This window comes from Coregonus clupeaformis, chromosome 7, assembly GCF_020615455.1.
Source record: "Coregonus clupeaformis isolate EN_2021a chromosome 7, ASM2061545v1, whole genome shotgun sequence".
In the NCBI taxonomy this organism is placed as follows: Eukaryota; Metazoa; Chordata; class Actinopteri; order Salmoniformes; family Salmonidae; genus Coregonus; species Coregonus clupeaformis.
In genome coordinates this window covers 37,496,768-37,521,872 of record NC_059198.1, presented here as the reverse complement: position 1 = coordinate 37,521,872, position 25,105 = coordinate 37,496,768, and the positions used below count along the sequence as shown (strand labels likewise).

Below are 25,105 nucleotides of genomic sequence, written 5' to 3'. Positions count from 1 at the left end.
CTCTCTCTCTCTCTCTTGCTCTCTCTCTCTCTCTCTTGCTCTCGCTCTCTCTCTCTCTCTCTTGCTCTCGCTCTTTCTCTCTGTCTCTCTCTCTCTCTCTCTCTCTCTCTCTCTCTCTCTCTCTCTCTCTCTCTCTCTCTCTCTCTCTCTCTCTCTCTCTCTGTGTCACATGTTAGCAGTACTGAATGTTGTCTTTGAGGAGAAGAAACAGAGCCGATGGCCATTGTTCTAGAATGGAGGAGGCTACAGAGTCGTGTTCAATCATGAGTTGATATCATTGCGAAACACCCTAAACTAGTCAGGCACAGTGATTATAAAAGTCATTTTCTCACATGAAATGGTAGATTTATTAAACAAATATTTGGATATGAAACAGACAGTATGGGACGACTTACATAGGCCTAACTGTCTGATGGATTGTTCCCTGGTCCATACAGAATATCATTTAATAGAGTGAATGCAACTTTATTGGTCACCCAGGGATGTACACTGCCTGTATATTAAACATCATAGCCCTGTAGATGAAATTCTGCTTTTCTAAGGAAGTGGGGACAAAGAGTAATAATTACCTCACATGATGACACCACTGTGCCCGTTTCCATAGCAGCCAGGGGCATGTGATTGGGAACGCTAGCGATAAAGTCGGGATCAAGCTCCTCCTCAGGAATGCCCCCCCCTCAGGAATGACCCCCCCTCACAAACACACATCCTAGTCATTCCATGTCTTTTAAATAAATATAGCTTTTTTCCATCAAACGTGTACTTTGTCCTGATGGAAATAGAAAATTATAGAAATATCTGTGAGCCTACTCGTGTGCACGCAGCGCGTTCACAGAGTCCACTCTGCACATAGAGATAGATAAAGGACTCGTCTTTATATCTGTGCCATTATAGCCTGTGTGACAGCATGGGCAGCACCATTGATGCTACAACCCATAGGAATCAAATCATATTGTATTTGTCACATGCTCCGAATACAATACAGTTGACTACTTTGACTAGGATACTTTAAAATGGCGGAAGCATGGTGGAAGCCCTCAATGGCGCTGCCTATGCTAAAACGGCCTTTTGGCCTCTATCATTTTCTATGGCTCTTCACTGCAGAGACAGCTAAAGAGAGAGGGGCGTGGGTAGGGTAGTTGCGAACTAGGAGGCAAACGTTTGAGTAATTCTCCGCGCTGGGCATGATTGCACAATTGGCACTGTAGAGGGGTCCCTAGGGCTACAACGTGTAGAGACAACCCCGTGAGTTCCCAGAAAGCGACTGTGTGGTGCAGCCGGGGCAGAAGGCAGGTCCAACTATTTCAGCAAGTGTTTAGAAACCGGTGATTCCTCTCTGATTTTGCCCGCAGTTGCAGATTACAGAGGGGAGCCGTAGCCGATGTCCCTAGCAGCAGCACTCCACGCATAATTGATTTATTCATTTTCTATCGCAACTGACTGCTGCCAACTGAATGCGTCTGAGTGGTAGAGGGATAGATAGCTCTTTGTTTTCGTCCCCGGCGCCCTCTCTCTACTTGCTCCAGAACTTCTAACCAAGCTGATTGAGGATGGACGGGAACCGAACCATCGACCCGAGCTGCAGTGAAAAACCTCCGGTGGCCATCGACATCATTCTCCGTGAGTTGAGCGGTTTGTCTAGGCCAGTAGCTACGCTTTCCATAACTAGCCAACCATAACTTTTTAGGTGCCTAGTGCCAAGTGCCGTTAGTTTCTCCAGTTCTGCTGGCAGCTACTTTTTTTCTGACGGATTGATTGCGCCTGTACTGTAAACATTGAAACTGCTTTGCCAATTTGCCACCATGCCCCTGGGCTATTAAACACACATTCAGGTTGGTTACATTCTAGGCTACATTAGCTAGGTTTCCATCCAATTGGGGACAGAGTTCCATGCGAATATTCTAAAATCTGCAGGAAAACAAAGTTATCATCTAATTGAGATGTTTCCAAATATTCTAAAATCTGCAGGAAAACAAAGTTATCATCTAATTGAGATGTTTCCATCAAATTGACTTGTTACGGATGGGGTACTAGGGGGTGACTAGCCACCCCTAAGAACAATGTGTAATTGGTGACACAAAAAAGCAATGTATGGAGAAAAAAAATTGGTATGTAAAGTTTTTTTTTTTTAAGCACCAGGTTTCTTTGTTCTGTCTTTGTTGTTCCTTTTCTATAGAATCCATTATGTAAATTACACTAAGTCTTTAAAATGACATTCAGGAGCAAAAGGTTTTCAATAGTTGTTTTTAATTCATTAATAAAATATTCATTGGAACATAATATTGGAATGGAATATAACTAACAACATTAAATAACATTGGAATTGAACATTTTAATAACAATAACTTAACTAATTAATTCAGTGTAACATTGATGTGGCAACTCTCTTATGCTCTGCTATTGCACGATTCTAATTTGTAAATAGGTGTTATGATGAGTTTCTAGGGTATCAAGTGATTACGAATGTAAGGATGTACTTAGACACTTTTGATGGGGAGTTCATATAATATATTTTAATATGGGACCATGGTTAGTTATAACAGACATAGCCCTGTCTCTCCCAACTTCCTAACAAAGATCCACTCTCTCTATATATACACTCTGTTACAAGTCTCTCCACGAACATCTGGTAATCATCATGGACACTCCCATTCTTTGATGTTATTACCCTTTGCCCCAAGTCAGTATATCCTGTCCATCAAATATTCTAAGATCAACCTCAGTAATCTCCTTTGACATAACGGAATGTAGACCCTGTGGCACCAAACCACTTATCTGCTAACTCTAACCTGGTCCACACGATACTATTGACATGACATCATTACAATAGGTCACAAATAAAGCTATCCCCAGTAAAAGTGGAGCACAACTCATGAGCCCACCTCCTGCACTGCTCACACCTAACCCAGTCCCCACCTGTGATTGAAAACAGAGGGAGAGATGCCAATTGAAAAGCTCTCTTAAAAAACGTAGCTAGCTATATGATATAAAATGCTGTGTAAAATAGCTAAAAGGCCATAAAGTAAAATTAACTGTAAATCTATCGGTCACTAGTGGAAACATTTACAACTGCAATTAAGTTACGTTATATTTTTTAAATGTATTTTACGTCAAGACAATCTGGTAGTAAGGTTGCTAGCTAGCACTCCTAGCAGCTTATGCTAACTAGCTAGCTGGCTAGCATTTACTGCTAGTGAAGTAGCTAGCTAGCAAGTTAGCATAAACTAGCACTAACTGGGCTAGTCATTGTCTAAATGACTGGTAGAAACATATTCATAACCATAAAGGGGTAACTAGCCACCAGGGCCAGTTACCCCCTAGTAAGGGGGGGTGAGTTGCACCCAACACACTCATCCAACATATTACTGCTTTACTCAAAAATTATCTAAATGTCTCTTTAAACAAGTGGATTATTTATCTTAAGGCTTTCCTACTTGTAAATATAAAATATATATATATAGATCTGAGTTCAGTGGAATACATCTAAAACTTTTTCAAAAATATCAACATTTTTGATGAACTTACCACAAAATCGTTTTGTTGAAATATCTCCAAAAGTTGTGATGATACAGAGGAAATGTATAGTTGAGCAAGAGCAGTGGCAGCCAGGTTAAGTGTTAACATATCATACTCATTTTAGTGTCCCGGATTTACATTTACTATGTCTAGTCTATGAGACCAGGCTGGGAAACCTGGTTATAGTTACAGATTTAGCTGCATAATACATTCAGTCCCTATTGAGACTGTTGGAGTCTGGAGAGATTACATTTTTAAGAAATAATAATCCCTTTTATCCAATAGTAATTTAGAAACTCGCAGTCAGCAACTTGCTTATGTTTCCTCCACTATAGTGTAAATGGGAACAGTATTTTTAATCCGTTTTATTATACACAGCCTAGATGGAAAGTCACTTTCACCTGTGCCTGTTGCTTTCACCCTTCTGTTGTGATATCAGTGTAACATACAGGCATGGTCTTTACAGTGTGGAAGGTTATATGCATACTAGGCATACACACTGGTTTCAGTCAACTGCAATCCATCTTTCACAGAGAAAGAGAATAATACAACTAGCTAGCTCTCTGTAATGGGAAATGAACAGTGCACTCACACAATAACAGTATTTGTTGCTGTTTAGAGGCTTGATGATGGTCTGAGAATGGTTGAACCCCAAAACAATGTTTTTTAGGGGTTCCATCACATCATGTTACCCGTGGCGGGCCACACACTGGTATCTAGCCTATAGTGTCCATCCTGGTCTGAAGGCCTACTTACAATCCTAAAGGATTGTCACGCAAAGTAGTTTCCCTCCACAGCAAGCCACGGTTACAGTAGGAACAGTACAAATAGGATGCGAGGGATGCTCTTCGGGGCATTGACTGTTTGGACAAGATAACTGTAGGTCTGACCAATAGCAGGCAGGCATAGCATGCGTGTTCTGTAGATCCGCCCATCTTTAATGTTTGACCACATGGTCAACAGTCCTACATCATACCCCTGCTCTGCATCACTCTGGAATAACCTGAGTTCTGAATCTGGTTTTGATGTTGATATTGTGTGTGAGTTGGAAAGGAGGGTGCATTTTTCCTCCCTAATGTTTAAGTTACAGTAAGCTAAGCTGGGGTAAGCAGACGCTAGATCTGAAGAAGCAACAATTTAATGACACCTCATTAAAAACACATCTGTAAATCGCTGGAGTGAACTGAAACAATAGGCCCTACAATCCTCTCACCCTCCCTCTCCTCTCTCTTCTCTAATCATGTCCTTATGGGCTTGTCTCTGCCTCTTTCACAAACCAAGATGCTCTCCCAGAAATCAGGGAGCAAGGACTCCCTTTTCCCACTTCCCTAAGGAATGAACATGATCCACACACACCCACACAGTTGTGAAAAGGGCACGACAGCGCCTCTTCCCCCTCAGGAGGATGAAAAGATTTGGCATGGGCCCTCAGATCCTCAAAAAGTTCCACAACTGCACCATTGAGAGCATCTTGACTGGCTGCACCACCACTTGGTACAGCAACTGCTTGGCATCTGACTGCAAGGCGCTTCAGAGAGAAGTGCGTACAGCCCAGTACATCACTGGATCTGAACTCCCTGTCATCCAGGACCTCTATATCAGGCGGTGTCAGAGGAAGGCCCATAGCTAATCAAATGGCTACCCGGACTACCTGCATTGACACGACAATGGGCCACAGGATCTCGTCACGGTATCTCGGTCCATTCAAATTGCCATTGATAAAATGCAATTGTGTTCGTTGTCTGTACCTTATGCCTGCCTGCCTGCCTGCCCATACCATAACCCCACCGCCACCATGGGGCACTCTGTTTACAACGTTGACATCAGCAAACCGCTCGCCCACACAACACCATACACGCTGTCTGCCATCTGCCCGGTACAGCTGAAACCGGGATTCATCCGTGAAGAGCACACTCTAAGTTCTCTAAGTGTGCCAGTGGCCATTCAAGGTGAGCATTTGCCCACTGAAGTCGTTTACGACGCCCAACTGCAGTCAGGTCAAGACCCTGGTGAGGACGACGAGCACGCAGATGAGCTTCCCTGAGAGTTTGACAGTTTGTGCAGAAATTCTTCGGTTGTGCAAACATCAAGTAACTCATGCCTGCAGTAAAAGTAGATTAAAAAAAACAGATAAAAATACACTTTATGGAACAGTGGGGACTGTGAAGCAACACAAACATGGACACATGCATACCAACATACGCACTATACACACATGTACACATGGATTTTGTGTTATAGATATGTGGTAGTAGAGTACAGGCTTGAGGGCACACACTTAATATGTTATGTATGTATTGTAATGTTTTTAAAATGTATAACTGTCTTATTTTTATTTATTTAACTAGGCAAGTCAGTTAAGAACAAATACTTATTTACAATGACGGCCTACACCGGCCAAACCCGGACGACGCCGGGCCAATTGTGCACCACCCTATGGGACTCCCAATCACGGCCGGTTGTGATACAGCCTTGAATCGAACCAGGGGGTCTGTAGTGACGCCTCAAGCACTGAGATGCAGCCTTAGACCGCTGTGCCACTCGGAAGCCCTTAATGTTGCTGGACCCCAGGAAGAGTACCTGCAGCCTTGGCTAATGGGGATCCATAATAAATACAAATACAAATATAAACTCAGCAAAGAAAGAAACGTCCTCTCACTGTCACCTGCGTTCCACAGACATGTGACTAACAGAAATGGAATAATGTGTCCCTGAACAAAGGGGGGGGTCAAAATCAAAAGTAACAGTCAGTATCTGGTGTGGCCACCAACTGCATTAAGTACTGCAGTGCATCGCCTCCTCATGGACTGCACCAGATTTGCCAGTTCTTGCTGTGAGATGTTACTCCACTCTTCCACCAAGGCACCTGCAAGTTCCCGGACATTTCTGGGGGGAATGGCCCTAGCCCTCACCCTCCGATCCAACAGGTCCCAGATGTGCTCAATGGGATTGAGATACGGGCTCTTCACTGACTGTTACGGATACAGGTATCCTGTGTTTTTGTGTGTTTCTACTCTTTCTGCCCTAATCACAGGTGTCCTGTATGTTCCTGATTGGTGGTCGTTGAGGTGTCTGCTGATTGGACCAATCAGTGAACATTCCTGTGAATAGCACCACCTGTTACTCGTTTGTTGAATCACACATCCCATTTTATAAAAACTAGACTTGTGTTTGTTGAGAGAGAGAGACTTTTTGCCATATGTGAGTATGGACACGGTGGTGTCCTGTGTGTTGTGTACGCCCTAAATTGCTGATTACCCTGTTTAGTAGCTTTGTGTGTTTTTGGGAAAAGGGGAGTTTAAGCTAGTTGCCCTTGGGCGTACATTACCCGTAGGAAGAAATCTGTCTATAAACACCAGTTAGACCTGAGCGGACCACCCACTGTATTTTTGTATGGTAGCAGTAGCCTAGCGGTTCTTTAGGCAGGCTAGATCAGTTTAGGGGTTTTACACTATTGTTTCATTTCTTGGGTCCTGCTCAGCCCTTTTTCCCCAAACCTTTACCGTGTGTTTAGTAATAAACCATTTAAGTTTGACGGTAGCTCATGGTTGTTGTGTCATGTTTGGTTCTCGCTGTTCCAGGTCACACTTATAATTTGCATAATTTATGTTACGGGTCTCATGTCCATCCACCCTAGACGTTTAGAGCCACGGGGTTCGTAACATAAAGTGGGGGCTCGTCTGGGATCTATCCCATGCTACTCGTGCAAATTAGTAAGTGTCTGGTTCAGTGTTGAGCTTAGCAGCTGTAACTACCTGTTTTTTTTGTGTGTGTTCAGTAGTCGACGGCTCGTGTAGTTAGTAGGATGGCTACTTTTGATTTGGAAGCATTTTTGGAAAACCCTACGTGGGAGATTTTTGAGAATTGTCGTAGAGTGGATCTACAGGCTTTGGCTGACCACTTTTCTGTACCCATACCGAGGGTATAGTGAAAGCAGAAGTTAGGGAAGTAGTGCTAGCGATATTGTTAAACGAGCGAGTGCTTGAGTTACCGCCGCCTGAGTCTGCTGCTCCTGTAGGGGATGTGGTTGATGTTTCTGTAAGCCCATCAGTGTCTGAGGACGAGGCTAAGGCTCCAGCCACATTGCCCACGTTATGACCCACTCTCCCCACTGACTGACAGTGATGCCAGGATCGATGTCCGCTCGACGCGGCTCCAAATGGAGGCGGAAGAGCGGGCACAAATCAGGCAAGACAAGCTGGAGATGCGTAAAATGGAGCTAGAGGCAGAACAGGAGACGCGTAAGGCAGAACAGGAGACGCGTAAGATAGAACAGGAGACGCGTAAGATGGAACTGGAGACGCGTGAGGCTTGATCAAGAACTGGAGACGCGTAGGCTTGATCAAGAACTGGAGACGCGTAGGCTTGATCAAGAACTGGCGATGCGTAAATGGAACTAGAGGCAGAAACAGCGAGGTTAGTCTCTGCTAATACTATGCCTGCTAGTGAGCCATCCTCACCAGCTGTGTCATCTGCTACGTTTGATATTAGTAGGCAGATCACCTTGGTACCTGTGTTCAGGGAGTCAGAGGTTGATTCCTATTTCAGTGTTTTTGAACGTATAAGCGGTAGCATTGAAATGGCCCGACGAGGTATGGTGCCTATTACTTCAGTGTAAGCTAACAGGTAAAGCCCAAGAGGTTCTGGCAGCGCTACCTCTTGAAGACAGTTTGAATTATGAGATGGTCAAAGCTACTGTTCTTCGTGCCTATGAGCTTGTTCCTGAGGCATATCGACAGAGATTTAGGTCTCATAAAAAGTCTCCTACTCAGACTTATGTGGAGTTTGCTAGAGACAAAGGAAATCTGTTTGACAAATGGCACAGTGCTAGTAAGGTAACTGATTTTAACTCTCTACGGGAGTTAATCTTGTTAGAAGAGTTTAAAAATTGTTTACCGGAACGCATTGTAGTTTATCTGAACGAACAGAAAGTATCCTCACTGTCGGAAGCGTCTGTATTGGCAGACGAGTTTGTGTTGACGCATAAGAGCGTGTTTTCGGCTCGTGACGGAGAGCAGGGCTGCGGAGTTGCTAACTTCTAGTCCTAGTCGACCAGCAGTACATCCAGCACGCCCAAAGATGTGCGTCACTGTTTCTATTGTCATAAGGTGGGACATATAGTTAATGATTGCTTTCTGCTAAAACGCAAACCGGGGATGCCTCAGCACGCCAGGCCGCCAACGGGTGTTGGGCTGATTCGTGCGGTTGTAAGGCCGGAATCAAGACAGAAGCCTCATAATGAATGTGGTTTGAAAGTCCCTGTCCCAGATCACAGTTATGAACCGTTCATTTTTGAGGGGGTTTGTTTCTATATCAGATGATGAAGCGTCTCAGCGTCCAGTTAGAATCCTCAGAGATACTGGTGCGGCGCAGTCGTTCATACTAGCTGATGTGTTGCCCTTGTCTAATAATACATATTGTGGTTCCAGTGTGTTAGTACAAGGAATTGAAATGGGTTTCGTCCCAGTGCCATTGCACTTTGTGAACGTACACTCTGAGTTAGTCAGTGGATTGTTCAGAGTTGGCGTACGTCCGATGTTGCCAGTAAAAGGGGTGACCTTTATAATGGGCAACGATATTGCCGGAGGAAAGGTAATACCCATATTGGAGGTATTGGATAAAAGTGACCAGTCTCTCTCCGAGGAGCTGGCACAGGGTTATCCAGATGTGTTCCCCGCTTGTGCTGTCACACGTGCTCAAGCACGACAAGTGGGTGAAGTGGTAGATTTGTCAGACACGATTCTATTCAGAGAGTGTGACCCAGAGGATAGTTCGGGTGCTACCTCTGGTAAGCTGGTGCAGTCTGACCAACAGCCCAGAGAAAGGAAGAAGGATGTGGAACTGGTTGCTGAGGCAATACAGTTACCAGTTACTCGTGAGCAGCTGATCGCTAACCAACAGGTTGACATTAGCCTGGCTAAATGTTTTTCTAGTGTTGTCTCAGAGGAGGAGCTAAAGAAGAAAAACATGGCATACTTCATTGATGGTAATCTCCTCATGCGTAAATGGACATCCCATGTTGACGCTGGCGGAGATTGGAATGCTGTTTACCAAATAGTGATTCCTACAGCCTTTCGACAAAATGTTTTATCCCTCGCTCATGATCACCAGTGGTCCGGACATCTGGGAGTCACCAAGACTTATGATCGTGTTTTGCGACATTTCTTTTGGCCTGGCTTAAAACAAGATGTGGCTCAGTTCTGTCGGACTTGCCACCTGTCAAGTAGTTGGGAAACCGAACCAGGTTATTTCCCCGCGCCTCTTTGTCCCATACCGGCCATAGGTGAACCATTCGAACATGTGATGGTTGATTGTGTTGGACCATTACCGAAAACAAAATCTGGTAACCAGTTTATGTTGACAATTATGTGTGTGCCACCAGGTACCCAGAGGCCATTCCTCTGCGAAGGATTACTGCTCCGGTGGTGAGTAAAGCGTTGATCAAATTCTTCTCAACTTTTGGATTACCTAAGGTGATACAAACTGATCAGGGTACGAATTTCCTTTCTAAACTTTTCAAACAAGTGTTAAAATCCTTGTCAGTTACACACCGTGTGTCAAGCGCATATCACCCAGAGTCTCAGGGTGCGTTGAACGTTGGCATCAGACCCTGAAGTCTATGCTCCGTAAATATTGCTTGGAATCTGAGAAAGATTGGGATGAGGGAGTTCCTCTAGTATTGTTTGCTGTCCGTGAGACAGTACAGGAATCCCTAGGGTTCAGCCCAGCTGAACTGGTGTTTGGACACACCATGAGAGGACCTATGAAAGTCCTTAAGGATCAGTTTTTGTCACAAGAGTTGTGTGTGAAAGAAAATGTGTTGGACTACGTTAGTCGCTTTCGTGAGCGCCTACATGCTGCCTGTGCTCTAGCAAAGGAAGCGCTGTCTTCCCTCACAGAAACGGATGAAACGACACTATGACACACAGGCTGTTTCTCGTTCACTGCAGCCAGGTGACCGAGTTCTTGTGTTGTTGCCTGTGCCAGGAGCGTCATTGTCAGCACGTTTCTCTGGGCCTTATGTCATTGAAAAGAAACTAACTGAAACTGACTATGTGATACAGACTCCTGATAGAAAACGCCAATCTCGTGTGTGCCACGTTAACATGTTGAAGACATACCACAACAGACCCGTCACTCAGGTAGACAGTCCAGAGAAACTGGCCGAGTCGGCTGTCTCTATTGCTGCTACGGCTGTAGTGGGAGGTCATGTTAATGATGTGGACGGAGATGGTTTGGAGTTGCGCAATACTCAGCAGCAGTGTGCTAGATTGCCCAATTCAGAGATGCTGCTGTCTCTCCCGTCAAGCCTGATTCATTTAACGGACAGACAGTCAGATGATATTGTGAGACTGTTACACAGCTTTCCATGTCTTTTTAATGATGTTCCTACATGTACAAATGTGTTAGAACATGACATTAATGTTGGAAACGCTGCACCTATCAAGCAACATCCTTATCGTGTCAACGTCGCTAAGAGAAAGATAATGAGGGGTGAGGTCGGTTATTTGCTGGAGAATAACCTGGCTATGCCAAGTTCAAGTCCTTGGAGTTCTCCGTGCATTCTGGTTCCTAAACCTGATGGGACATCCAGATTATGTACGGACTATCGGAAAGTCAATGCTGTCACAGTGCCCGACTCGTTCCCGTTACCCAGACTGGATGACTGTATTGATACTGTTGGTGCTGCTACTTATGTAACCAAATTAGATCTTCTAAAGGTTACTGGCAGGTGCCGTTAACCCCACGTGCCTCCGACATCTCTGCCTTTGTGACCCCAGATCACTTCCTACAATATGCTGTCATGGCATTTGGGATGCGGAACGCACCAGCCACTTTCCAACGCCTGGTTAACACAGTATTGGCTGGAGTTCCTAATTGTAGTGCTTACCTTGATGATCTGGTAATTTATTCAACTGAGTGGTCTGATCATGTTAACACTCTAAGGGTAGTGTGTGAACGTCTAGCAACCGCTTCTCTAACCCTGAACTTAGCAAAGTGCGAGTTTGGGAAGGCCACTGTTACTTATCTGGGTAAACAGGTCGGCCATGGTCAGGTGCGCCCTGTAGATGCCAAGGTCTCAGCTATAAACGCATTTCCCGCACCTACCACCAGAAGAGAGCTACGCCGTTTTTTAGGGATGGTTGGCTACTACCGTAGTTTCTGTAAAAATTTCTCTGCGGTAGTTGCTCCATTAACGGATTTGCTCAGTCCGGCGAGTAAATTTGTATGGTCTGAAGATTGTTGTACTGCTTTCAACACTGCTAAAGCACTCTTGTGTAGTACTCCTGTTCTTGCTGCGCCAGATTTTGAGCGGCCGTTTAAACTGGAGGTAGATGCAAGTGCCAGAGGTGCTGGTGCTGTTCTACTGCAGCAAGACCAGAGTGGAGTGGACCATCCTGTCTGTTATTTTTCACGGAAATTTAACAAATGTCAGACAAACTATTCCACCATTGAACAAGAAGCTCTAGCTTTGTTGTTAGCTCTGCAGTACTTTGAAGTTTATGTTGGTTCCAGTGCATTACCAGTAATAGTGTATACTGACCATAACCCCTTAGTGTTTCTCCACCGGATGTACAACCAGAACCAACGCCTTATGCGTTGGGCACTTGTCGTGCAAAATTATAATTTGGAGATCCGCCACAAAAAGGGGTTAGATAATGTGTTGGCAGATGCTTTGTCTCGTGTGTAATGATCTAGGGTTTTTTTTTTGGTTATCCCGGCAGGAGGATTATTGAATTTTGGGTGTTGTGATGGTACGTGTGTCGCAAACCATTTTGGTTTGCTCTTTTAAGGGTGGGAGTGTTACGGATACAGGTATCCTGTGTTTTTGTGTGTTTCTACTCTTTCTGCCCTAATCACAGGTGTCCTGTATGTTCCTGATTGGTGGTCGTTGAGGTGTCTGCTGATTGGACCAATCAGTGAACATTCCTGTGAATAGCACCACCTGTTACTCGTTTGTTGAATCACACAGCCCATTGTATAAAACCAGACTTGTGTTTGTTGCAAGAGAGAGAGACTTTTTGCCATATGTGAGTATGGACACGGTGGTGTCCTGTGTGTTGTGTACGCCCTAAATTGCTGATTACCCTGTTTAGTAGCTTTGTGTGTTTTTGGGAAAAGGGGAGTTTAAGCTAGTTGCCCTTGGGCGTACATTACCCGTAGGGAAGAAATCTGTCTATAAACACCAGTTAGACCTGAGCGGACCACCCACTGTATTTTTGTATGGTAGCAGTAGCCTAGCGGTTCTTTAGGCAGGCTAGATCAGTTTAGGGGGTTTTACACTATTGTTTCATTTCTTGGGTCCTGCTCAGCCCTTTTTCCCAAACCTTTACCGTGTGTTTAGTAATAAACCATTTAAGTTTGACGGTAGCTCATGGTTGTTGTGTCATGTTTGGTTCTCGCTGTTCCAGGTCACACTTATAATTTGCATAATTTATGTTACGGGTCTCATGTCCATCCACCCTAGACGTTTAGAGCCACGGGGTTCGTAACACTGACCATGGCAGAACACTGACATTCCTGTCTTGCAGGAAATCACGCACAGAACAAGCAGTATGGCTGGTCGCATTGTCATGCTGGAGGGTCATGTCAGGATGAGCCTGCAGGAAGGGTACCACATGAGGGAGGAGGATGTCTTCCCTGTAACGCACAGCGTTGAGATTGCCTGCAATGACAACAAGCTCAGTCCGATGATGCTGTGACACACCGCCCCAGACCATGATGGACCCTCCACCTCCAAATCGATCCCGCGCCAGAGTACAGGTTTTGGTGTAACGCTCATTCCTTCAACGATAAACGCGAATCCGACCATCACCCCTGGTGAGACAAAACCGCAACTCGTCAGTGAAGAGCACTTTTTGCCAGTCCTGTCTGGTCCAGCGACGGTGGGTTTGTGCCCATAGGCGACATTATTGCCGGTGATGTCTGATGAGGACCTGCCTTACAACATGCCTACATACCCTCAGTCCAGCCTCTCTCAACCTATTGCGGACAATCTGAGCACTGATGGAGGGATTGTGCGTTCCTGGTGTAACTCGGGCAGTTGTTGTTGCCATCCTGTACCTGTCCCACAGGTGTGATGTTCGGATGTACCGATCCTGTGCAGGTGTTGTTACATGTGGTCTGCCACTGCGAGGACGATCAGCTGTCCGTCCTGTCTCCCTGTAGCGCTGTCTTAGGCGTCTCACAGTACGGACATTGCAATTTATTTCCCTGGCCACATCTACAGTCCTCATGCCTCCTTGCAGCATGCCTAAGGCACGTTCACGCAGATGAGCAGGGACCCTGGGCATCTTTCTTTTGGTGTTTTTCAGAGTCAGTAGAAAGGCCTCTTTAGTGTCCTAAGTTTTCATAACTGTGACCTTAATTGCCTACCGTCTGTAAGCTGTTAGTGTCTTAACGACCGTTCCACAGGTGCATGTTCATTAATTGTTTATGGTTCATTGAACAAGCATGGAAAACAGTGTTTAAACCCTTTACAATTAAGATCTGTGAAGTTATTTGGATTTTTACGAATTATATATTTTTTTGCTGAGTTTAAAAGTGTATTTGTGTATGTGTCAGCTTATTCTTCATTAATTGTGTGTGCGTGCGTGCGTTTTTATGTGTGAGTGTCACGTCTCCTCCCGTTGCTCCCCTCCGGCGCTCTGATTCGCCAGTCTACTGAGCAACCGGTCTGAGCGCACCACCTCGGCAACACCGGAATGGAAACCCAACGCACCCTAATCACCTCCAGCGCACCTGCACCTCATCATCTCATGACCACCCCTATATAGCCCTGGACTGTTCAGTGTTGTGTGTGATTGTTAGTGTTTTGTCGTGTACTCGCTCTTTGTTGTTCTCTTGCTCAGTGTTAAGTAAACCTTCGTATCCTCAGTACTCGTCACAGTGAGTTAGTTACTCTGTGTTTGACAGAGGGATTGGTGCTGTTTTTGATTTCCTGTTCACTACTTTTTGTTGTCTTGTTTTCCCATAAACACCCACGCTTTCCAGAAAATAAACAGTCATCTTTTCATTACATGTTTTTCAGAACAGGGAGGTCAGAAATGAGTTCCAGAGAACAAAGGGGGTTCTTATTGTCCCTCCAGGGCCTTTAGTTTTACTTATTGCTTTCATCAATCTGTTTTCTTTTATCACATAATTGCAGGTGAAGGGAGGGGACACCAGGAAAGGAAGCACTTTAGACTTTTGAAACTTACCCTATAGTCTTATAGATTTGAACTGTCTCTGTCTCTCTCTCTCTTATTTGTCTCGCTCCCCCCTCTCTCTCGCTCTCTCTGTCCTTAGAGTTGGACATCTTTGGTATCATCCTGTACTCAGTGCTGACCTTCATGGCAACGGTGTCCATGCTGGTCTACATAGAGGAGTGTTGGTACATCTACCGGAAGGTTCCCTCCCACAAGAAGAGTGCCATCATCTGGGTCAACGGGGCGGCGCCGGTAAGAACACACTGAAGGCAGCCTTCGATCTGGTACTTACTAGTACTACTGCTGTATCCCCCTACAGTAGAAACGCATGCGGCCAAGGAACAAAATAAAAACTTGATTATGACCAATCCGGTCAGTTTACTAGGAAATGCTAGGGCAGTAGCACAGTTAGGAAGACTGCATTGTTAAAGGATCCAAACTAAGGCTGTATGTCTCTGCTGAATGTCTGTGTGTGTCAGGTGATCGGCACCATGTCCTGTCTGGGGATGTGGATTCCCCGAGCCACCATGTTTACTGACATGACCTCCGCCTGGTACGTCACTCATCCATCCCTCCCTCCTTTTCTATTTCCTTTCTCTCTCTCATGTCTTTCATTTTCTCTACATATTGTCTGTCTCTCCCATCCCTATCCTCTTTCCTCTCCTCTACCTTCAATCTCTCCGTGTGGATCTGGGTTCCTCTTCATCTCAGACCCCTTCTGTGACAGGCGGGAAACCCTGTAGAGAGCAGGAAGACGTACACTGTGTCAGCAAAACATACAGAGCTACTAAAGACACTATTACAATAGTCTGTGTAGATCTTTCCAAACTCATCTCTCCCTCTGTCTATCTTCCATCCTTCACTCCTTGGTGTTCTTGGCGCGTGTAACACGTTTGTCTCCGCAGCTACTTTGCGATCGTAGTGTTTAAGTTCCTGGTGCTAATGATCGAGGAAGTGGGGGGTGACGAGGCGTTTCTACGGCGAGCAGGGAAGAACAAACTAAAGATCAGTACTGGTCCCTGCTGCTGCTGCTGCCCCTGCCTACCCCATGTTAACATCACACGGTAACACACACACACACACACACACACACTGTTCAGGATCAAATGTATTTCTTAACAAGACCCATTTCTTGGTTGCGTCAGAGTCCAGCTACTAGTTTAGTAGTAAAACAATATCTGTATTGATTCAGGGCCTGGCAGGGAGAATCTACTCCTGGCCACTCACCCTCTCTCTGTATGGGCCCCTACACGTCTCACATCAGAAAACATTATCACCCCAAATATGCCCCCTCCTGGTCATTGCACCCTATAGGACTGAGTAAAGAGTCATGACGTACTACAAAATCGTACAAATATGTAAAAATGGGATTATTACAATCAATTATAATTCTGTGTTAAAAATATGTTGATAGAATGTTTTTTCCTCCGGTTTTCCCTTAGACGGAGTCTGTTCCTGCTGAAGTTGGGATCGTTCCAGTTCGCCCTGCTGAAGCTCGTCTTCACAGTTCTGTCAATCATCCTCTGGACCAATGGCAACTTCAACATTACAGATGTGAGTGTGGGGCGTCAACACACGCATACCTACGATCACACACACACAGAACAATACTCTGCACAAACACACACACACCCATATGAAAACTCGCGCGCGCATACACACAGACACACTCCCGCACATACACACACAGACGTAACAGTGTTCCCTCCGTCTTTCTACGCTCCTCAACCAGACACTAGCTAGCCATTTCACATCAGCTACATTGAGTATGCATACACATTCTCAATACGCGCACACACACACACTCACTCACTCACACTCCCAACACTGTGTGAGCGTGTGTTCCAGGTAGCGATAACTGGAGTAGCTATCTGGATTAGCCTGGGTATGGGGGTCCTGACCATCATAGCACTGTGGCCTGTAGCCATCATGTTCATGCATCTCAGGACCACGCTGCGCAGCCTCAAGATCATTCCCAAATACGCCATGTACCAGGTGAGATTACACACACACACAAGCACACATTATGTAAGTGAGCCAATCAGAGGAAAGATTTACAGCAGGGCTCTCCAACCCTGTTCCTGGAGAGCTACCGTCCTGCAGGTTTTCACTCCAACCCTAATCTAGCACACTTGATTCTAATAATTAACTAGTTGATCAGCTGAATCAGGTTAGTTACAACTGGGGTTGGAATGAAAACCTACAGGAGGGTAGCTCTCCAGGAACAGGGTTGGAGAACTCTGGTATACAGTAAGGCCCTCAACCAATCATAGGTCAGTTAATACCCTGAAACAGCAAATTATAACTTGTGTTTACCTGTTTACTCCTGCTGAGCACAGTGTTTTTGTGTTTTACCCATGATGCTGTGTGTCTGTATAGTTGGTGCTGGTGCTGAGTCAGCTCCAGTCAGCCACCATCAACATCCTGGCTTTGAAGGGAACCATCGCCTGCACCCCGCCATACTCCTCACAGGCCAGGGGATACTGTGAGTCTCTCTCCTCATCTCCATTCATCCCAACATCACTATATCCTTGTTAAACACACACACACACTATCCTCTCAGGCCAGACGATACCATAAGTGACCTCTCTCTCTCTCTCTCTCTCTGTTACGAACCCCGTGGCTTTGAACGTCTAGGGTGATGGACATGAGACCCGTAACATAATTCATGTAAATTATAAGTGTGGCATGGAACAGTGAGAACAAATATGACACAACAACCATGAACTACCGTCAAACACAAATGGTTTATTTCTGAACACACGGTAACGGTTTGGGAAAAAGGGCTGAGCAGGACCCAAGAAATGAAACAATAGTGTAAAACACCCCTAAACTGATCTTGCCTGCCTCAAGAACCGCTAGGCTACTGCTACCATACAAAAGTACAGGGGGTGGTCCGCTCAGGTCTAACTAGTGTTTATAGACAGTTCTTTCTACGGGAAATGTATGCCCAAGGGCAGCTTGCTTAACTTCCCCTTTTCCCAGAACCACACAAAGTACCAAACAGAGTAGCCAGCAAATAAATGAGTACTCTAAACACAGGACATCACAGTATCCATTACTCACATACAAAAAAGTAATCTAACAAAATTACCAACCAGAGTAACCAGCAATTTAGTGAGTAAACAAAAACAGGACACCACAGTGTCCATACTCACATACGGAAATATTCTCTCTCTCTCAACAAACACAAGTGACTGGTTTTTATATAATGGGATGTGTGATTGAAAAAACGAGTAACAGGGGGTGCAATGCACAGGAATGTTCACTGATTGGTCCAATCAGAAGACACCTCAACGACCACCAATCAGGAACATACAGGACACCTGTGATTAGGGCAGAAGGAGAGAAAAACACAGGACACAGGATACCTGTATCCGTAACACTCCCACCCTTAAAAGAGCAAACCACAATGGTTTGCGACACACGGACTATCACAACACCCAAATTCACAAATCATCCTGCCGGGATAACAAAAAAAAACCTAGATCATTACACACGAGACAAAGCATCTGCCAACACATTATCCAACCCCTTTTTGTGGCGGATCTCCAAATTATAATTTTGCACGACAAGTGCCCAACGCATAAGGCGTTGGTTCTGGTTGTACATCCGGTGGAGAAAAACTAAGGGGTTATGGTCAGTATACACTATCACTGGTAATGCACTGGAACCAACATAAACTTCAAAGTACTGCAGAGCTAACAACAAAGCTAGAGCTTCTTGTTCAATGGTGGAATAGTTTGTCTGACATTTGTTAAATTTCCGTGAAAAATAACAGACAGGATGGTCCACTCCACTCTGGCCCTGCTGCAGTAGAACAGCACCAGCACCTCTGGCACTTGCATCTACCTCCAGTTTAAACGGTCGTTCAAAATCTGGCGCAGCAAGAACAGGAGTACTACATAAGAGTGCTTTAGCAGTGTTGAAAGCAGTACAACAATCTTCAGACCATACAAATTTTCTCGCCGGACTGAGCAAATCCGTTAATGGAGCAACTACCGCAGAGAAATTTTTACAGAAACTACGGTAGTAGCCAACCATCCCTAAAAAACGGCGTAGCTCTCTTCTGGTGGTAGGTGAGGGAAATGCGTTTATAGCCGAGACCTTGGCATCTACAGGGCGCACCTGACCATGGCCGACCTGTTTACCAAGATAAGTAACAGTGGCCTTTCCAATCTCGCACTTTGCTAAGTTCAGGGTTAGAGAAGCGGTTGCTAGACGTTCACACACTACCCTTAGAGTGTTAACATGATCAGACCACTCAGTTGAATAAATTACCAGATCATCAAGGTAAGCACTACAATTAGGAACTCCAGCCAATACTGTGTTAACCAGGCGTTGGAAAGTGGCTGGTGCGTTCCGCATCCCAAATGCCATGACAGCATATTGTAGGAAGTGATCTGGGGTCACAAAGGCAGAGATGTCGGAGGCACGTGGGGTTAACGGCACCTGCCAGTAACCTTTAGAAGATCTAGTTTGGTTACATAAGTAGCAGCACCAACAGTATCAATACAGTCATCCAGTCTGGGTAACGGAACGAAGTCGGGCACTGTGACAGCATTGACCTTCCGATAGTCCGTACATAATCTGGATGTCCCATCAGGTTTAGGAACCAGAATGCACGGAGAACTCCAAGGACTTGAACCTTGGCATAGCCAGGTTATTCTCCAGCAAATAACCGACCTCATTCCTCATTATCTTTCTTTTAGAGACGTTGACACGATAAGCATGTTGCTTGATAGGTGCAGCGTTTCCAACATTAATGTCATGTTCTAACACATTTGTACATGTAGGAACATCATTAAAAAGACATGGAAAGCTGTGTAATAGTCTCACAATATCATCTGACTGTCTGTCCGTTAAATGAATCAGGCTTGACGGGAGAGACAGCAGCATCTCTGAATTGGGCAATCTAGCACACTGCTGCTGAGTATTGCGCAACTCCAAACCATCTCCGTCCACATCATTAACATGACCTCCCACTACAGCCGTAGCAGCAATAGAGACAGCCGACTCGGCCAGTTTCTCTGGACTGTCTACCTGAGTGACGGGTCTGGTGTGGTATGTCTTCAACATGTTAACGTGGCACACACGAGATTGGCGTTTTCTATCAGGAGTCTGTATCACGTAGTCAGTTTCACTTAGTTTCTTTTCAATGACATAAGGACCAGAGAAACGTGCTGACAATGACGCTCCTGGCACAGGCAACAATACAAGAACTTGGTCACCTGGCTGCAGTGAACGAGAAACAGCCTGTGTGTCATAGTGTCGTTTCATCCGTTTCTGTGAGGAAGACAGCGCTTCCTTTGCTAGAGCACAGGCAGCATGTAGGCGCTCACGAAAGCGACTAACGTAGTCCAACACATTTTCTTTCACACACAACTCTTGTGACAAAAACTGATCCTTAAGGACTTTCATAGGTCCTCTCATGGTGTGTCCAAACACCAGTTCAGCTGGGCTGAACCCTAGGGATTCCTGTACTGTCTCACGGACAGCAAACAAAACTAGAGGAACTCCCTCATCCCAATCTTTCTCAGATTCCAAGCAATATTTACGGAGCATAGACTTCAGGGTCTGATGCCAACGTTCAAGCGCACCCTGAGACTCTGGGTGATATGCGCTTGACACACGGTGTGTAACTGACAAGGATTTTAACACTTGTTTGAAAAGTTTAGAAAGGAAATTCGTACCCTGATCAGTTTGTATCACCTTAGGTAACCCAAAAGTTGAGAAGAATTTGATCAACGCTTTACTCACCACCGGAGCAGTAATCCTTCGCAGAGGAATGGCCTCTGGGTACCTGGTGGCCACACACATAATTGTCAACATAAACTGGTTACCAGATTTTGTTTTTGGTAATGGTCCAACACAATCAACCATCACATGTTCGAAGGGTTCACCTATGGCGGTATGGGACAAAGAGGCGCGGGGAAATAACCTGGTTCGGTTTCCCAGTTACTTGACAGGTGTGGCAAGTCCGACAGAACTGAGCCACATCTTGCTTTAAACCAGGCCAAAAGAAATGTCGCAAAACTCGATCATAAGTCTTGGTGACTCCCAGATGTCCGGACCACTGGTGATCATGAGCGAGGATAAAACATTTTGTCGAAAGGCTGTAGGAATCACTATTTGGTAAACAGCATTCCAATCTCCGCCAGCGTCAACATGGGATGTCCATTTACGCATGAGGAGATTACCATCAATGAAGTATGCCATGTTTTTTCTTCTTTAGCTCCTCCTCTGAGACAACACTAGAAAAACATTTAGCCAGGCTAATGTCAACCTGTTGGTTAGCGATCAGCTGCTCACGAGTAACTGGTAACTGTATTGCCTCAGCAACAAGTTCCACATCCTTCTTCCTTTCTCTGGACTGTTGGTCAGACTGCACCAGCTTACCAGAGGTAGCACCCGAAATATCCTCTGGGTCACACTCTCTGAATAGAATCGTGTTCGACAAATCTATCACTTCACCCACTTGTCGTGCTTGAGCACGTGTGACAGCACAAGCGGGGAACTCATCTGGATAACCCTGTGCCAGCTCCTCGGAGAGAGACTGGTCACTTTTATCCAATACCTCCAATACGGGTATCACCTTTCCTCCGGCAATATCGTTGACCATTATAAATGTCACACCTTTTACTGGCAACATAGGACGTACGCCCACTCTGAACAATCCACTGACTAACTCAGAGTGTACGTTCACAAAGTGCAATGGCACTGGGACAAATCCCATTTCAATTCCTTGTACTAACACATTGGAACCACAATATGTATTATTGGACAAGGGCAACACATCAGATAGTATGAACGACTGCGCCGCACCAGTATCTCTGAGGATTCTAACTGGACGCTGAGACGCTTCGTCATCTGATATAGAAACAAACCCCCTCAAAAATGAACGGTTCATAACTGTGATCTGGGACAGGGACTTTCAAACCACATTCAGTATGAGGCCTCTGTCTTGATTCCGGCCTTACAACCGTACGAATCAGCCCAACACCCGTTGGCGGCCTGGCGTGCTGAGGCATCCCCGGTTTGCGTTTTAGCAGAAAGCAATCATTAACCATATGTCCCACCTTATGACAATAGAAACAGTGACGCACATCTTTTGGGCGTGCTGGATGTACTGCTGGTCGACTAGGACTAAAAGTTAGCAACTCCGCAGCCCTGCCCTCCGTACGAGCCGAAAACACGCTCTTATGCGTCAACACAAACTCGTCTGCCAATACAGACGCTTCCGACAGTGAGGATACTTTCTGTTCGTTCAGATAAACTACAATGCGTTCGGGTAAGCAATTTTTAAACTCTTCTAACAAGATTAACTCCCGTAGAGAGTTAAAATCAGTTACTTTACTAGCACTGTGCCATTTGTCAAACAGATTTCCTTTGTCTCTAGCAAACTCCACATAAGTCTGAGTAGGATACTTTTTATGAGACCTAAATCTCTGTCGATACGCCTCAGGAACAAGCTCATAGGCACGAAGAACAGTAGCTTTGACCACATCATAATTCAAACTGTCTTCAAGAGGTAGCGCTGCCAGAACCTCTTGGGCTTTACCTGTTAGTTTACACTGAAGTAATAGGCACCATACCTCTTCGGGCCATTTCAATGCTACCGCTATCCGTTCAAACACACTGAAATAGGAATCAACCTCTGACTCCCTGAACACAGGTACCAAGGTGATCTGCCTACTAATATCAAACGTAGCAGACGACACAGCTGGTGAGGATGGCTCACTAGCAGGCATAGTATGAGCAGAGACTAACCTCGCTGTTTCTGCCTCTAGTTCCATTTTACGCATCTCCAGTTCTTGATCAAGCCTACGCGTCTCCAGTTCCATCTTACGCGTCTCCAGTTCTTGATCAAGCCTACGCGTCTCCAGTTCCATCTTACGCGTCTCCAGTTTGTCTAGCCTGATTTGTGCCCGCTCTTCCGCCTCCATTTGGAGCCGTGTCGAGCGGACATCCATCCTGGCATCACTGTCAGTCAGTGGGGAGAGTGGGTCATAACGGGGCAATGTGGCCGGAGCCTTAGCCTCGTCCTCAGACACTGATGGGCTTACAGGAACAGCCACCACCTCCCCTACAGGAGCAGCAGACTCAGGCGGCGGTAACTCAAGCACTCGCTCGCTCAACAATATCGCTAGCACTACTTCCCTAACTTCTGCTTTCACTAAACCCCTCGGTATGGGTACAGAAAAGTGGTCAGCCAAAGCCTGTAGATCCACTCTACGGCAATTCTCAAAAACCTCCCACGTAGGGTTTTCCAAAAATGCATCCAACTCAAAAGTAGCCATCCTACTAGCAACACGAGCCGTCGAATACTGAACACACAAAAAAAACAGGTAGTTACAGCTGCCAAGCTCAACACTGAACCAGACACTTACTAATTTGCATGAGTAGCATGGGATATATCCCAGACGAGCCCCCACTTTGTTACGAACCCCGTGGCTTTGAATGTCTAGGGTGATGGACATGAGACCCGTAACATAATTCATGTAAATTATAAGTGTGGCATGGAACAGTGAGAACAAATATGACACAACAACCATGAACTACCGTCAAACACAAATGGTTTATTTCTGAACACACGGTAACGGTTTGGGAAAAAGGGCTGAGCAGGACCCAAGAAATGAAACAATAGTGTAAAACACACCTAAACTGATCTTGCCTGCCTCAAGAACTAGGCTAGGCTACTGCTACCATACAAAAGTACAGGGGGTGGTCCGCTCAGGTCTAACTAGTGTTTATAGACAGTTCTTTCTACGGGAAATGTATGCCCAAGGGCAGCTTGCTTAACTTCCCCTTTTCCCAGAACCACACAAAGTACCAAACAGAGTAGCCAGCAAATAAATGAGTACTCTAAACACAGGACATCACAGTATCCATTACTCACATACAAAAAAGTAATCTAACAAAATTACCAACCAGAGTAACCAGCAATTTAGTGAGTAAACAAAAACAGGACACCACAGTGTCCATACTCACATACGGAAATATTCTCTCTCTCTCAACAAACACAAGTGACTGGTTTTTATATAATGGGATGTGTGATTGAAAAAACGAGTAACAGGTGGTGCAATGCACAGGAATGTTCACTGATTGGTCCAATCAGCAGACACCTCAACGACCACCAATCAGGAACATACAGGACACCTGTGATTAGGGCAGAAGGAGAGAAAAACACAGGACACAGGATACCTGTATCCGTAACACTCTCTCTCTCCTCCACCCTCCTTCTCTCTCTATAGTGATGAGTCAACAGTTGTTAATCCTGGAGATGTTCATCATCACCTTGGTAACCCGCCTGTTGTATCGTCGCCAGTACGACCCACTCCCTGACGACGAGCATGACGACGAACACACCAAGATGGTTATATCGGCCGAGAACTCTGGAGTAGCGTGAGGGGAGAGAGAAACTGTATGTGTGTGTGTGTGTACGTTTAAGAGAGAGTTATGTGTGATCAGGGTCCGTTGGAGATTACTGATATATTCTCAAATGTGTATATGGACTAAACTGACAGAACGCACTGGGTGACCTGAGCCTGTTGTGTTATGTTACACTGAATTGTGCAATAAGAAATCAATCAGTTCAGTAATTTTCTGGGTGAGCAAAGCTGTTAAGACTGATCAGACTTCTTGACCCCTCAGCACGTGCGTTTGGATGCGATAGTGTTGCTATTATGTAACTGTAATATCAGAATGATTTCATACATGTATTTTTATCACAAGTTGTATGTTTTTACCATGGTGAACCTTGTACTGTATCGTCATGATCAATTTATAATGTATACATTTTTTAAACATTTAATTTGAGGATTTGTGTTTTGTCATTAGTTTTTCCGTAGGCATGCACGCACGCAGACACACACACACACACACCGAGAGGTCTGGGTTAGGGTTGGCAAACTGTAGTTGTAGAGGAGAAACCTATATTAGTTGTAGTGGCATGATCATTGACAGAGTGACAATGAGCAGTAGCCTACATTGACAACATTTGGATATGGTTATTCTATCATTACCATGATCACTGACATCACCACGGAGACACACATCTCTTTACCCTCTCATCGTCTTTAGATCTTGATCTTGTGGAATCTGAGTTATCACAACCCAGATGCAGGTTTAGATTAGAAGTCCTGGTGAACATATATGAAAGCAACTATCGAATGATGGGACAAAATGTATTCTTAATTAATTATTTTAATTCGTTTATATATATATATATGGACAAAATCTAGATTAATTTGAACAGCTGTTCCAAGCTCTACTACACTAGGTCACTGTATCCACAGGTGTTCTATGTAGGTATGTTGCTGATCTGTTGCCAATTCCATAACTTATTCAAGGTTGGCTGATGTTGATGATATACACAAAATAAAACAATGGATTAGTTA

General features: G+C 45.1%; 1 protein-coding gene across 1 annotated transcript; it reads left to right on the top strand.

The window, feature by feature from the left end:
* Positions 1-1,141: 1,141 nt before the first annotated feature.
* Positions 1,142-25,105, top strand: LOC121570491 (organic solute transporter subunit alpha). The gene is made up of 8 exons (XM_041881951.1): positions 1,142-1,620; positions 14,806-14,957; positions 15,185-15,258; positions 15,611-15,769; positions 16,148-16,259; positions 16,554-16,700; positions 17,085-17,190; positions 23,960-25,105. Exons 1-8 carry the CDS (start codon positions 1,551-1,553, stop codon positions 24,112-24,114), a joined length of 975 nt encoding a protein of 324 aa, XP_041737885.1. The 5' UTR covers positions 1,142-1,550; the 3' UTR covers positions 24,115-25,105.